The sequence below is a fragment of the Poromitra crassiceps genome, assembly GCF_964638095.1.
Source record: "Poromitra crassiceps genome assembly, chromosome: 15".
NCBI lineage: Eukaryota > Metazoa > Chordata > Actinopteri > Beryciformes > Melamphaidae > Poromitra > Poromitra crassiceps.
Window position 1 is genome coordinate 14,564,860 of NC_139634.1, and position 16,607 is coordinate 14,581,466.

Below are 16,607 nucleotides of genomic sequence, written 5' to 3' on the forward strand. Positions count from 1 at the left end.
CGCTCCCAGTGCGTTTGGGGCTTAACAGACACATCAAATTACACCTTGATGTAATGATGCATGTGCCTGGGAAGAAGTTCCTATACTGATACTGTAGCTACCAGTAACTAAGTTAAAACGATGGCACATCAGCCTACTGCATAACAACTGTTGCCTTTAAACTAGAAACAAATACTTAATTGATTTCCTAACTGCATAGTTGGTTTATTCAGAAAATAATGGAAGTGGATTGTAAAGTCCTCTGAGACATGCTTGTGAATTAAAGTTGACTTGACTTGATTTATCGCCGTGACAACCGGGATCGAAATTCAACGGAGCGTAGGGATTGCTGATATCACCATACCTTTTTCGCCCTTTGCATGGGAGCAACTTAGGCTGCTGAAAACTAACCATGTCTACAGCTAAGTGAAATATCACTTTAATAAGGAGCCTCTTGCTGGATGATGAGATTTGAGTTAGATTCCATGCACATGTATACGCACTGAGGCATTTCAACAGTCCATTGGCCGGAAGAAGCGTTCCTCCCAGCATAGGCCAGGGGTGAGGATAATTGAATGCAGGCATTACTCCAGTGATCTCCTGTGCATGAGGGAATGAAGCCGCAGAGGTCCACCGCATTCCCCAATTCACACTGACCTACTTCTACTTTGTTATTACCTTCAGGCCCAGACTTCAGCGACGGGCCTTTTTCACAGCAGCAATTGTGTGTCTAAAAGGCAGGGTGACCACAGCTGGAACCAAAACATTAGGGGGGGGGCAGCACTGGAACACCTAAATGCATTTGAAGTTGGAAACCCTCATTAATGTTTTGGTTGCACCTGTGTTTACCCTGGCTTTTAGACACAAAATGGCTGCTGTGAAAAGGGTCAATCCGATTCACCCTTCCCTGTGAGATCATTCTCTGATGGTCAGCAAGCAAGTACTACACAGTTGTGAATTTACCCTGGGATATGGATTTTTATTTCTTGACACATGATTGTCCTTGTACAGACTCGGCATCAGCTAAAAGTTTGGCCATAAAGAAGAATAGTTTATGTTTCTCTCCTTGCCCTCTCACTGCACATAGTCTTATTGTTCACCTTGACATCTTCCATCTGCTGTATTTATCTCTTGGCTCGGTGCCTAGAACAGTAGTTCCAAATGGTGTGCCATGAGGCAAGTCCAAGTGTGCCGTGGCCGTGGGATTTTGTGACAACCAGGGGTTAAACTGAGCTGCCTCGGGCCATCAACTGAAAGGGGACTCAGACAGCTATAGATTTATTATGAAACATAAAATTACGTCACTATTCTAACCTCACATGAAAACCTCTAAATTACGTGCAAAAGGGCACAAAACATTTTCAATCTATGACCCCCCAGAGCGCATTTCAAACTATTTCAAAGGGGAAGAAGATGAAAAATAAAGAAGCCATTTTACTTTCACTTTTGTCTTTTGTTAAACCCCCATGAAAAGAGAGAAAGAGAATGATGATGATATAAGAAAAAACTGCATTCAATGAAGAGAGCCAACTAGCAGCCTATTGTCAGTCGGTCAGGCAGCACAGATGGCAGGTAGGGAGGTAGAAAAGGTAGGGAGGGAAATAGGTCAGAAACGGACTAATAACTGACTAATAACAGAGTGCAAATTGCTCTGGTATTCTGCGTAAACAATTAATTGGATTGATTAAATGGTGTGTTGCTGCCTGCTTTGATGTAATTTTACAAAGTTTCAAATTAATTCTTGAATTATTAAGTAGCCTAAATAAGGAAAAAATATCATTTACACACTATTTTGCATGGATATGAATACAGGTGTTCCTTGAGCCTAGAGGAAGGTGTCATGGTGGGAATGCACTGGGGCAAGGAGAGAGGAATATGGGCTTCTTTATTGACATGTTTACGGTGCAAAATTGTTGTATTAATCATTAAATAGCAAGTGAGTGTGTGTCTGCTGCTAGATCTGTATGCGTTGCACATGTGACAGCACTTACAGACATTTACATGTCTGTAAATCAAACAACAATGACTTGGATTGGAGCAATCTTCACCATTCACTAAGTTATGGCACAGCATAAGTGGCTGTGAATATGATAAAGATATGCAATCATGGGTGAAAGAGAGAAAGAAATCATTTATTTGGTGTTTATTTGCATGAATTTGCATGCTTTGTGTGTGTACGCACATGTGCACAAAATAGCATGGGCGGGCGTGTAGGCAGAAATGGATGCATAGAGATAGAGAAGGATACACACACACACACACACACACACACACACACACACACACACACTGTCTCATCTTTCATTCAAGGCTGGGCCAGTTGGCGGAACATCTCATTAGTGCTCTGTCACAAGTCATTCATCAAGGCCTGGCGAGCAGACATAATAAGTTTGAAACACTTCTACTCCTCTCTCATTGCTCTGTACCGATGAAATATGCATAGAGTGTGTATTGACTCCAATATCTGCCTCTATTACTGTACAAACTCCACTGTCAAAGTCCTCACCAGGCGAAGAGAGGGTGAGCGAGAGCAGCCTGGGCGACAGAATACAATGTCGGCATACATTCAGGCGGTGTCTCGTCATAGACGCGTGGTCAGCGTGGGGGAAATCCCCCACGGCCCTCTAAACGGAAGTAACATCGTGTGGGCGTTCCCCCACACAGACCGACTGTATCTCCATTGTACGTTTCTGCAATCAAAATATATGTGCATATCAACGTTATTCACATCATAGAGTCTGCTATACTGGCCGGTAAGGATGAAAAATCTGGTGTAAAATGCCTTTTACACCAGAGGGCCCTGTTCAATTCCCAGTCAGGGTCGCATCGTTTCCAAACTCTGCAACCGTGAATCACACTCACATTTAGTTTTTGTTATTTAAGCCAAACCAAAACTATTTCTAACCTTTACCAAAGTTGTATTACTTGCCTAAACATAACCAAAGTTGTTCAAGTTGTTTTATTTGTGTTTAGGCAGAGGGGTTTTCAAATTAACCGCCGTTTTGTTTCAAATTTACATTGAGATTGTAGATTTGCAGACATGTAAAATGCCACATTTTAGAAAAAGTGCCAATGTTTTATTCTGGCGAATGGGTTGGAGAGAGAGAGAGAGAGAGAGAGAGAGAGAGAGAGAGAGAGAGAGAGAGAGAGAGAGAGAGAGAGAGAGAGAGAGAGAGAGAGAGAGAGAGAGAGAGAGAGAGAGAGAGAGAGAGAGAGAGAGAGAGAGAGAGAGAGAGAGAGAGAGAGAGAGAGAGAGAGAGAGAGACATAAGAAGAAATCTAGAGGGAATTATCACCCAATGCTTCTCCTCGGGGCCACTCCCATCGATTGACTCGTCAAACTGTCACTCATCCATCAAGTGAGTGATGGAATTAGCATGGGGTCGATGGAGTGTGAGAGTGATTGGCTGTCGTGACCTTCTGCCTCAGACACATCAACACTGATTGGCTCATTGAATTCAATAGGACAGGAATTGGTGTTTTTAAGTAGCCTTGTTGCCCCACGACTGACTGTACCAGTCAACACCTTTTAGCTGCATTCAATCTATCACAGCTACAGTAGGGTGAACACACTGCAAACTGTCCCTTTTACAGAAATAGGGGACTATATAGTGTGTTGCCCATTTTGTACTAGTGTCCGAATTCTCAACTGTTAATTTGATTCACTAAAATACCCACAATGCATTGCAATTTTCTAGTGAACAGAGAATGTACCCTACATTTTCTCTTCTTGGCCAGGTCACAATTGTACAAGAGATTTTGTATCTCAATTGTTATATCTGGTTAAATAAAGGTTAAATAAGAATAAATAAAAATTACCAAAGGAGAAGGAGAGTGAGGTAGTGTCCAAAACTTGTTTGATCATTACCCATAGTTCACTATGATAAACACTACATAGTGAGTGAGTGAATGAGTGAACCATTCCGAACATGGCTTTAGTATCGCCAACACCAAGAGTAGGATTGAGTTGACTGATGATGTTTGGATGAATGTGTTCAACACATTCTCACTCTCAAGCAGAAATGGGGACTTGAAACTTGGAATCGAGTCGACCCGAGTCCCTCTTTTGACTTACTGCTCATGCCGACTACAACACCCTTAAGCTTAATTTATACTTATTAGAAAGTGTCGCTCAGCACATAGTCGCAGACGAAAAAGAAAGTGTCGCTTATGGTGTTGCATTTATACTTCAGTGAACACTCCTCTAGGCACAACGGTCACGTGACACTCGAACACTATAGAGACAGTCTGCATGTCTGGGAACGCCCATACAGGCTCTAGGAATGCCCACAATAGACGCTGGCTTAGCCTGGGGGCGGGGTCAGGGTGGGGTAAATTCCCCCGTTCTATCCATTCAGCAAAGTTAGAATTTAGCTGATAGCCCAGCCCAGGCAGACACGATCGGGGATTTAACCACCGCAGTAAACGCACATCTGAGCAGACGTCTTGTGTTCTGCTCTAGAACCCCCAAACATGTAGTTTAGAGCCGCAGCACCGTCTTTTGGTGAGTCAGCCCATGAGATATATCGGCAGTTTTACCCCACGGCGCCAGCCGTTTAACATTTTGTGGGCGTTCCAAGACATGCAGACTGTCTCTATAATTGCAGACAGCCAAGGCAAGAGAAAAGAGGGAATGCACAGTGAAACCACCTCGGAGGCAAGATGTAATGTACTTCTAGCCCAGTTGGGCTACATGTCGAAAAATAACAAAAAAGGGATAACCGGTGCATTAAAAAGTTGTAGGTAATGCTTGCAAGCCGTTTTAAATTATTCAGGCCCTCCACAAAGGTGTGGCCCCAAAGCACCATGAAGCCAGTGGTATTTAAATATACTCTTCTAATCCATAGGCTTTACCAAAATAAATGTCAAGATGAAAGGAATGGCTCTATAATCCTATCGAGTGCGTCATACTGGTGTATTGAGTAGTCATGTGGCGAACATCCAGAAAAATAAGTGTGTGTGTGTGTGTGTGTGTGTGTGTGTGTGTGTGTGTGTGTGTGTGTGTGTGTGTGTGTGTGTGTGTGTGTGTGTGTGTGTGTGTGTGTACACCCCCGTTCTCACTCCCAAAGCATCAGATTCCAAAGCTTTGTCAGTACCCCTCAAACGGTATTATTTTGACTAGTCTCTCAAGCCATTCTTCCACAATCTTTGAATGCCCCAGAGACAGTCTGTACTTCAGCCCTTTAATATTTGTCCAGAGGAAGTTTGGCATCTTCCAAAGAAGTTTGTCGGTATTTAACCAACCAAAAGATACAAGTAAACAAAACCGAGGCAGGTGATTGGGGAAATTACTCTAGCCAATTTGCCTTGAGCGGATGTCCCGCCAAACCACGCTTTTGACTAACTTTCTACTCTGTGATGTGTCAGACAGGTAGGTGGGAGCATGTGCAAATTGCGGGGGAATACGCCTCGGCTCCAGCACAGACACCGGCACTGATGCCCTGGGAGTGAGGCACCGGCACTGATGCCCTGATGCCCTGGGAGTGAGGCACCGGCACTGATGCCCTGGGAGTGAGGCACCGGCACTGATGCCCTGGGAGTGAGGCACCGGCATTGATGCCCTGGGAGTGAGGCACCGGCACTGATGCCCTGGGAGTGAGGCACCGGCACTGATGCCCTGGAAGTGAGGCACAGGCATTGATGCCCTGTGAGTGAGGCACCGGCACTGATGCCCTGGAAGTGAGGCACAGGCATTGATGCCTGGGAGTGAGGCACCGGCACTGATGCCCTGAGAGTGAGGCACCGGCACTGATGCCCTGGGAGTGAGGCACCGGCACTGATGCCCTGGGAGTGAGGCACTGGCACTGATGCCCTGGGAGTGAGGCACTGATGCCCTGGGAGTGAGGCACCGGCACTGATGCCCTGGGAGTGAGGCACCGACACTGATGCCCTGGAAGTGAGGCACTGACACTGATTCCCTGGGAGTGAGGCACCGACACTGATGCCCTGGGAGTGAGGCACCGGCACTGATGCCCTGGGAGTGAGGCACCGGCACTGATGCCCTGGGAGTGAGGCACCGGCACTGATGCCCTGAGAGTGAGTTGCGGAGTGAGTTGCTGTTGAGTGTATACGAAACAATGTATATACAAAGTAATGTTTAATGCTCTGTATGACGTCATCACGTGCCTGCGTGCACACGTTCTCTGTGACCTACGTATGAGCATGCGCAGAATAAACATTCTCTCTTCCTGGCCAAGCATCTGACGAGTAGTCCACGTTTTCTGTTCTCTCCGTCAATATAGAAGATTAACCACCGTGGTTTCACTACACGTGAATATGTCTAACTTAACAGTTGCGTTGCAGATCCGGCAAAGCTGCCAGATCAAACTCTGGCCCATGTTAATTGATGGGCGATACATGCAGTACGGACAAATTACACACCTGTTCTAGTTTTGTTGGATCCCGCATATATCTGACAGATTACATGAGTGTGGGTCTGCTCGCAGCTTTACCGGAGCTGTACCACATCTGTTCCGGAGGCGGTGTACATTAGCCCTAAGGCTAATCTGAGGATCTGTTGGTGTGTATGAGTGTGTGCCGTTGTATGTGTGATTTCAGGGCCCAGAGTTACTTTCCCAAAAGATAGTCTTTTGTTTTGTTTTGTGTTTTGTTGTGTTGTGTTGTGTTGTGTTGTGTTGTGTTGTCTTGTGTTGTGTTGTGTTTCTCTGGACCGGTACAGAGAATACTGATCAGTGCTGGGACCAGTAACTTTGAGCGGGGGAGAGATGATGTCTGAGAGAAGGGGAAAGAGAGGGTGGGAGGAGATGGAAGAAATGTAGGTTCATCAGGGACTCGGTCTGACTTGAGGCCAGGGATTTAAATGGTCCTCTTTTCTGCCATTATGTCTCTGTGATATGTTAATAGGATAATTATTTAATTTGCATTTGGAAATTAGATTAACTGCTTAATTGGCACATAAGTTCGTAGAAGCTGCCCTTTCATTCCATTCCCTGGCATATTACTATTTTATGACTTGCATAAAGTAAATAATCTCTTTGTTTATGAATGCAGCATTTGGGTCTTTGTGTTTGTGTATGCGTCAGCATCTGTGTACATGAGTTTGTGTAAATTATGAGTATGAGTGTGTATAGAATAGATTTGATAGTGCTCCTTCAGTGATTGTGAAGGAGGTGCAGTGGGATATGGAGTTTACCTCAGTCTCCAGTCTTTCCAAATGCATGCGTGGCTGCCTTTCTTCTTCACAAGAGCTGTTCTTCAAAGGCTTGGACAGAGAGTAATGAGAGTGGTAATGCAATGTTCTTGCATCATCTCATCTTTGGCATCTGTTTCATCAGTTTTTGGAGGTTTTGTTAGAGGTGTACCATCAAAAGGGCAAATTGTTTCCCTGAGTCAGCGGTGGGATACTGGAACATCCTGCATTTTGTCAGCAGTATATACTGTAGCTTTTTCATCAGCGGAGGCTAGGAGGGCTCTAGAGATAGCGGTGGATTAAAGTGGAATTTATCTGAGCTGTGCAGGATGCTGGGAGTTACCAAAGCAAAACTTGTGTCGGCTAGATTTCCCATGCTCATGGAAATGCATGCACCCAGCTCCCTTTTCTTTGGGCTGGAGACAAATATGTATGAGGAGAAACAAACACACTGACTTGCACCCAGGCCTGCCCAAAAGGGGGGAAGCTTTCTGGGGCCCAGCTTCTAGGGGGGCGTATGGAGATAAGGTTAATTAATTAATTTACAACCAAAATATTCTATAAGGAAAACTCTGCACATCTCTTTTCCTGGACAGGTGCGTAGGACAAGGATTTGGAAAAGGTCAGAGACCGAAACATCACATACATTTTATTGCAAGTTTGGACAGTGTACAGGACTCTCTTTTTACAAACCAAAATACTCACCATTACCTATTAAAACATAACAAATACATATTTTCTTTTATTGTTGCTTTAGTAAAAAAAAAATCCTGTTTAGCCTCACAATGAAAAATCCCTCTCCTGAAAATGGTATGATTTTGTTTGTTTGTTTTTTGTACGCAACATCAAAACGTCAAGTGCACCACAGGTGGCCGGCGAGGGCAGTTCAATCAGGAGACTTGATGGATAAACAATTATTTATTATAATGATGATGAATGATCTTTACAGAATATTATTAGGGATGCACCGATATGAAAATTTTGGCCGATGCCGATAACCGATATTAACATTGCTGTTATGGCCGATAACCGATATTTACCGATGTCGATATGATCTGTATAAAACCACATTTTTATGATCATCACATTTTGTACATACTGAAAAACACATGTTAACACTGAATTTTAAAAAGTTATGCATTTCTTTATTTGCAAAGCCTTTGGAAAAGCCCATAAATCATAGATTTACTGCATTATTTCATATCAATGTGAAGAATTTGGCTGATAATGATAACCGATATTAACATTGCAACATCTGACCGATACCGATATGACCGATATGTTAAAAAATCGGCCGATACTGGCCGATACCGATATGATTGCCGATATATCGTGCATCCCTAAATATTATGATGAGAAAGTTAGTTAGTCTTTGGAGCTTGACACCACTGGGAGATATCGAGATCGAGCTGGATCAGCTCGAGCAGCACAGCCATATATACCCCCCTGTGGAGTCAGGATACTGGTGCTGGTGAAACCTCTTGATGACTGATGGATCAGGGACTTGGCGGAGACGGGGAGGTGGTGGGTGTGTGTCAGCCAGCAGGATGAGAGAGACTGAATGAGACACAGAAAAGCATATTTATGCACACAGCAACCATGTGATAGGCTGCCTAAAGGGGAGTGCCACAATGTGATAGGCTAAAAGTGCAGGTGAGCAAAGGTGTATGAGGTGATGTGTTGCTATGCTATTGGCTTATGGGAAACTGGGAGGCAACCACTGATTATTCAATTATCACCAGGAAGCTGACAGGTTAACAGGTGAGCAAGCAGGAAAAGTGCAGTGACTGTGGAACCGGTGAGGATCAAGATCGTCCTGTCTGAACCTTCGTTAAAACTCCACTTCACAGAATCTGATGGGACCAAATATGGTGTAACCGTACCGGCCTCATTACCTGAAAAACAATACTTAAGTATCTGCTGTAGTAGCTAATGTTGGAGTGGATTTCTGTGCTATGCCAAGACCTGCACACAAATCTGGATGCCAGAAAAGAAAGGAGGAGGAAAAAAAGGGAGCTGGCAAGGGCTTTAGACCCAAATAATAATTTAATGACTAACTTATTTCAGTCAGCTCAGAAAGCGAACGTTACCGCTAAACTTACTAGCCAACAGGTCGCTTACGCCATGTAGCCCCATCACTGAGTAATTCTGTCAGTTTACATGTATGTGCAGGAGACCGAGAGCATGCACATGCATGATATATGACATGAGTAAAGCAGATTTGGGGAAGGGCCCATTCACTGGACCTTTTCATGGGCCGAGCCATTTCTGCGCCTACTGTACCTAATAGACGGTTCAAATCTGTTGTTGGAGATGTGTGAAGAAGCTATACGTTTCTACTCGACGCTGTATGGTGCTGAACACAGTATGACCCCCATCTTGCTCACGTGCAACCACTTGAGTTTGACTGTTTTACCATTTAATTAACTATCTAAGGCCATTTCCCAAATCAGGTAGGCCATCAGTCCCTGGACAGGTTTGATGGATTACTTGTGCACTGGACATTTATAAAGCCTTCTGTGACATTACTGGACAGGACCTGTTTTGTGTTTTGTGTGAATGTTTTGAGGCAGGAGAGCTGCTGGTGAGCGGTGATGGAGGATAGGAGTGACTTTAAGAACTGAAGGCCGGTAGCTCTGCTGATGGACTACAAACTTCTCACCAAGTGCCTTGCTATTAGGCTTAAGGTACTGTACTATATAAGAATTGTGAAACAATGAACATATTAAGCTTTTTTTTTATTGTGGGTTCTTCCTCGACTTTCTCTGTTGCCTAACAGCCTGTGCTGATTTCTATCTGAACCACTCTGGTTTTCTTGTAAAATCTAAATGGATGTGATGTTCCCCAAGCTTGCCTCTTTTCTACAACCCTCTACCAGTAAACCAGAGAAGAACATTCAACAGGCTAGCCCTAATGTCACCAAACGACCCACCACAACACAGAGTCCAACAACAAGTCCACCTAAGCACAAAAAGAAAAAAGTTTCATCTCGTGAAGGAACTGGAATCAACATTGTGCTTTCGATTCATGGAGGCACCTTAGCTTCTTGTTTTAGCTTGTAGCTTGTTCTGTTAGCCTGATTGTGGTTTTAGCTGGCTAATGTTAGATAACGATAGCTTACTTGCTAACGCCGACATTGCTATCTACTGTAGCTAACATAGCTAGCCAATTTATCATCCAGGGAGTGTGAGGAATTAGCTGACGTTATCTTGTGTGGGTAACGTCCACTAATTCATCCAGACTCCTGGGGCTTATCTGGTTAGTATATTGGCTAGTTGCCATTTGCAATTTACTTTATCAGCTAACGTTACGAAGCGTGTTTGATGAATGTGAGTGGGGGAAGGAGCAGGCAGACCAGCTTTACCTTGAGTCGCTGTTGTTGTTTTCTGCAGAGAAAATAGGGGCTAGCTACGTTTGCCTTCTTCTGCCAGAGTCAACCTGCAGAAGAGTAAGACAGAGAGATGGCTTTACCTTCAGAGGGATGGGTATCAAGGAGTGGGGTGGGCTGAACACCACAGTTTTCTCAGGATTTTATATCGAGGACCTGGCCTGTGAGGGACATGTGTAGAGGGTGGGGTATCTGAACTGGGAGCCTCTATTCCAAGATCAATAGGTCTTGGTAAAATCTATGGTAAAATCTCTTGAGAACAGGCTGTCTGTATGCAAATGTTTTATTTGATAATTTTAATGTTATTCAATTGTATGTGTTTATGTGTTTGATTGTTGAAACTTTGTGTTGCTGTTGTTCTTGGCCAGGTCTCCTTTGTAAAAGAGATATTTGATCTCAATGGGACAAACCTGGTTAAATAAAGGCTAAATAAAAAAATAAAAAAACAACAGGCCCAAAACCCCCCACTGACATGATGGAACCTAACCTGCCCCCGCCCAGTTTAGTCACCATACGTTACATCAACATAGCTGTAGCTGTAGCTGGACTGTAAATATTACATTAACATCTGTAGCTGCTTCTCTCACGGATTAATATAAAGCTGGAACAAAAACCATCAGGTATGTTTGGAAATTGCCCCGGACAACTTAAATTCTGGAACTTTGGAAGCATCATTCATGCTTTACCATGAATTTGCCCGAGGCAGAAGAGAACTATTCAGAGTTAGTTATGCCACAAGACATGAGCTCTCCTCTTCTTGAATTCTGCCTATTGATAGATGGTACGTTTAATGCAATGTATGCTTTGCTGAGTATCTAAATGCACTGTAAGGCGACCTTGGGTGTTCTGAAAGGCGCCTCGAAATAAAATGTATTATTATTATTATTATTAAAAGGAAAATGCTGTAGATGAAGGCTTTTGGAAGTATTGCAACTTTTAACAATGCTCACGCGTGTGCCCGCACACACACACACACACACACACACACACACACACACACACACACACACACACACACACACACACACACACACACACACACACACACACACACACACACACACACACACAGAAACACACACACACACACACACACACACACACATTGCACTCTGTGCCTCTTGACTTTCAGGATTTCATTTGCTACTTAGTTTCTCCCGGTTCTGCCTAATCTGCTATCTAATGCGTGTGGTGGATCAGACTTCTCATGGATCAAGGAGACACAATGATAATGTATTCCCTCAAATTGTGCTTCCATTTGCGGTCACCTTGCTTGAATGCATAGAGTACATACATCACTCTGTATGAAAGCCCCGGCCAATGTTTCATTGATGCCTTGCCAGAAATGAACCTACAAACTTAAAGGAGAACTCCACCGAAGAACAATGTTGATTTATTCCGTGCATAATCTCACACATATCTGAAAACTGGAAACAGTTTTGCAGGCATTAATTGAGTTTATAACATGGTCTGCGTGAATACTCAATTCTGATTGGCTGCAAGGTGTCCATTCATTTGTGATAATGTACAGTGATAATGTACACGTAGCTAAATGGTCTGTTCACCGTTCATATCAATGCGCCAGGATCACGCTCTATACCACCGTTAACGCTTCATATGGCAGTAGTTTGGTTCTTGAAAGGATGCGCCTTCCCGGTGTTTTTTGGTGGTGCTAAACCAACATCAAGTTTGAAGCATAATGTACCAATGGCACAAGGTAGCACTCACAAAACTTCAGGACAAAGGAGCTTTCAATTTCACCAATTTATTTGGCCATGTCACAAAAATGCCAATGTTTCAGCCTCTCGGCCTTCTTCAGGGCATGGAGGAAATGGAACAAGATGGAGGTCATGCCATATAGTAGAGTGAACAATTAGGAATATGCTTAATATGGCACTTTTATAAGTTTAGAAAAAAATGTAGTCGGTCAAAGTAACTATTTAGATTACCCCTGAGTGCTCAGTTTATTAAAATAACGGCTATTTAGAAATCTGATTTTCGTTCTGGTCAGCTGACAGAAGCCGGGCTCTCAGCTGTCAACTGTCAAACCCTTCGTTTACAATTTGCTGCAAGCAGCAGCCAGGCGCTCTGGGAGAGCGCGCGCTGCCTCTATCACTGATACAAATCAAGTCGAAGAGGAAAAAGACGAGATCAACAAAAAGAAAACAACGAAATGGGCAGTTTTGGGCAGCAACACACTGAGAGACGTCCTTGCACAAAACATACCTGGACTCCAACATAGAAAGCTGATGGTTTTCAGTCTCCTCCGAGCGCAGCGCGAGCCATTTACGTCTATAAGACCCGCAGACGTTAATGTAATTCCCTTGAATGCGAGAATTAACGAGCCAGTTACATGGCGTTGCATTCTTAGACATTGCTGTTTGCTTTTATTTCGTATGTTACATACAATTGGCTAAATTATTAAATAGCTAGACTCTAGAATTGTGCCAGGTGCAGGCACTAAGCGGCCATTTTATCCAATGATAGCCTAATCTTGAGCAACCAAGGGGACTATTTTGTCTCGCCGGTTCTCAACTCATATTCAAGGTTATGAAAACTAAATTTTGATTGCAAAATGCATGGAAATATAAATGAATGGTGGACACCTCATCGTGCATTAACCCTTACTTGGCAGTTATTGAGAGTTGATCTGAGTTAAGTTGTGGACCAGTGATGTCATTCATGCACAAATTAAATTGCTGCTTTTATGTATTAGTGTATTAGTATTGTATGATAGGGATGTAACAGTGTGTGCATACATGATAGGCCTGTGTGTGTGTGTGTGTGTGTGTGTGTGTGTGTGTGTGTGTGTGTGTGTGTGTGTGTGTGTGTGTGTGTGTGTGTGTGTGTGTGTGTGGAATACGGGGGTAGATCAGAGAGTTCTGAGGACTGGTTATCTTCCACTGTCTGTGTAGGGGGTCAGGAAGTGCTCTGTCCTCCTTCGTGACTAATCAGACTCTGCCTCTAATTTCACGTGCGTGCGTGCACACACACACATGCGCGTGCGTGCACACACACACACACACTGTCACTCCTATAGTCCCCCCCCCCCCCCCCCCCCCCACACACACACACTGTTACTCCTATAGCCCCACACACACACACAGGTTCAAAAGGAGTTCAGAGACGAACACTGGCCACCTGAAGTGCATATGAAAGGTCTGAAATGTGCTCTGCCTCCTGCTGGCCAGAGAGGCCTATAGGAATCATGTCTATGTGTGTTATTGGATTAACCTCCCAAAGAGCAAAGGGTTCAGTGCAGTTAAACTGGCCAGTGAGGCCATTAGCTGTATTTATTAATTTAGATGACGTATCTGCTCTCTGGAGGATAGAATACGTCAGCACCAGTAGCTGGAAAACAACAGGTGGGCACCAACCCCCCCCCCCCCAACACACACACACACACACACACACACACACACACACACACACACACACACACACACCACAGCCCACCCTCCAACCCTTTCAGGTTGAATCTCTCTCTTTCCCTCACTCACTCTCTCCTTTTTCTTTTTGAAATTATGACTTCAAAGCAGGCGTCCCCTCTCACAGCAACTTATCTTATTCTTATCATATCTATCCTATTGTATTTATATTATTAATTTCCCACTCTTGCAAGCAGACTGATGTTATAAGAGATTTGTTCCAGCCTTGGGTGTCTTAGCCTATAGGGAAAATGTTGTTTTAAGTGTGCTTAGGCTACATATTGAGAAAGGTGTGTGTGTGTGTGTGTGTGTGTGTGTGTGTGTGTGTGTGTGTGTGTGTGTGTGTGTGTGTGTGTGTGTGTGTGTGTGTGTCAGAGAGAGAGGCCTACTAAAACATAAAAATCATAATTACTACTGTATATTGAAATGTTCAAATCTGTTGTTCTTGACAATCTCACTAAAATGCCAAGCTCTAGGCTAATCAAGTGTGTGTAGTAGCCATAGTACTGTATCTTGTAAGTTATTTGAGCTGTAGCCAATAGTTAGCTTATTCATTTTTCTTCCTTTGAAGCCGGCTTGCTGCGCGCGCACTCTTGGTGCTCTCTAATTAGCGCGCGCACTCTTGTGTCGAAGGTGGTGGGTCGGGGCTCGTCGTGTCGATGCTGCGCGGCTGAGAGGAAAGTTGGGCGGTTGAAACTTTGACAAACACGGTCAAATGTCTGTCACATAGCTACAAATCTCCATTTCAAAGTAGTATATGCTGCTCACGAACTCTCTCGATGTCTGACGAAGGAGAGGACAGCGACGGCGGCGAGAGGGCTCATCTCTCCGAGTCTCCCTCCCCGACAATGTCCGTCGGTCCTCCGGGAGGCTCTCCTTCTTCCCCGCGGCCCCTGGACCTCTTCTCCTCCGCCTGTCCGCTGCTCGGGGACCCGGACCCGCCTGACCTCGCTTCGCCGGAGCTTCTCCACTCGTCCCCTGAGCGCGGAACACTGAGGGACTCCCCTATACACTTCACCCCGCCAAAGTTCCGCCTGCAGCGCGTCCCCGGTGATTCCCCTCTCCGCCGGCTGCCCGCGGTGGACGGCCGCCGGGATGATGAGCCGTGTCCCCGGCGGAGAGGAGGAGACGCTGACCGGCTTCAGCACCGCGGACAGCGACCGCACCGCGCGCCGCTGGAGCTCTCGGATTATGGGAACAACTACTCTGTTCAGGTAGACCCCGAGCTCAACCCCGAAACCCAGCAACAAACGTGAGTCTGCCTGTTTCATTCATCCAGAACTTTGATCCACATACATGATGCGTGGTTTGTCAAGTGCATAATGCTGCTGACTTACACGGCCAAAACTCCACATCATTAATTATCCCAGTATCACTTCATTATTTTATGGTGTTCTATAGGGATGCAGAGAGGATGTTGAGCTGTAGTTTAGAAATTAAAAGGCTACTCCGCCTTCAAAGAAATGTTGAATGAAGTAGCTAGGCTAATCCACCTGTATACCCTCAACAAATATAGATATTGGAGAGTGGATAAAGCAATCAGGATTTTCACTGAGCTGTTGGCATTAAAGTAGCATGGGCCATTGTGTGTGGACCACTGATCTGCAGTCAGCTGGGCTTTTCAGGTCCTTTGTGGATGATGTGTGGTCAGGAGGGCTTCACTGTGACAGAGCAGTATTCTTGGAAGGCCACGTTATCACATCATAATGATAATAATTTAGGCTAGGGCACCAACGTGTATTTATTTGCACTTAACTGCACATAAATAGCATTTAAGATGGTGTTCCCAAATGAGTGAAGTAGCTCTCTCTCTCTCCCCCCCCCCCCCTCTCTCTCACCCCTCTCTCTGTTTATGCATCACTCTCTCCCTCTCAACTCTCTGAATACTTTTCTTGGAGGGCTTGGGGCGATTATGGTGAACTGTGTGCTTGCAAATGTATGTACCATGTATAGGTGTGTGTATATTTGTGCATTATGTGTGTGTGTGTGTGTGTGTGTGTGTGTGTGTGTGTGTGTGTGTGTGTGTGTGTGTGTGTGTGTCATAAATAAGTGTGTGATTGGAGGTGTTCCACTATAGAATTCGTCCTTGAATTGAGTGATTCTGGTGAGACGAATGCAGCACCAGGGTGTGTGTGTGTGTGTGTGTGTGTGTGTGTGTGTGTGTGTGTGTGTGTGTGTGTGTGTGTGTGTGTGTGTGTGAGAGAGAGAGAGAGATTGGCGCAAGACCATGTGACTCAGGGCTGTCGTAGACTATAGAAATCAGCGTGCCAAATACAAGCTCACTCACTCTCTCTCACAAACGAAAACACTGATGACCCTCTGCCATATTGCAGATACTCCTCGCCTCTTCTATATATTTGACATCATCAGTGTGAAATCAGTGGTGGACTCAAACACAGAAAGGGTGACAGCAGTGGGTGTTACAGTAGTGTTGTTGCCTATAGCTCTGACCATCAGTATTGAGGATGGCAGACCTCTGTGTGTTGTCTTTGATCTTCTCTGCTCTGTCTCTTTGATACAACAGTGTTCAGCTTAAAAGGCCCTGGGCTGGACAAAAAGCATGTCTGTTCTCACTGATGCCTGTCTAGATGTCAGAGTTGTGTGTGTGTGTGTGTGTGTGTGTGTGTGTGTGTGCACGAGAGAATGAGTAAGAGAGAGCGAGA

The 16,607-nt window shown here is 44.7% G+C and overlaps 1 protein-coding gene across 1 annotated transcript in view; it reads left to right on the forward strand.

Annotated features, from left to right (window-relative positions):
• Positions 1–14,723: 14,723 nt before the first annotated feature.
• Positions 14,724–16,607, forward strand: part of trpc7b (transient receptor potential cation channel, subfamily C, member 7b) — a gene marked incomplete at both ends in the record, with an annotated part of 91,976 nt that continues 90,092 nt past the window's right edge. The window contains one exon of the mRNA XM_083652330.1: positions 14,724–15,196. Coding sequence (XP_083508456.1) covers positions 14,724–15,196 — 473 coding nt within the window. The remainder of the gene's footprint in view (positions 15,197–16,607) is intronic.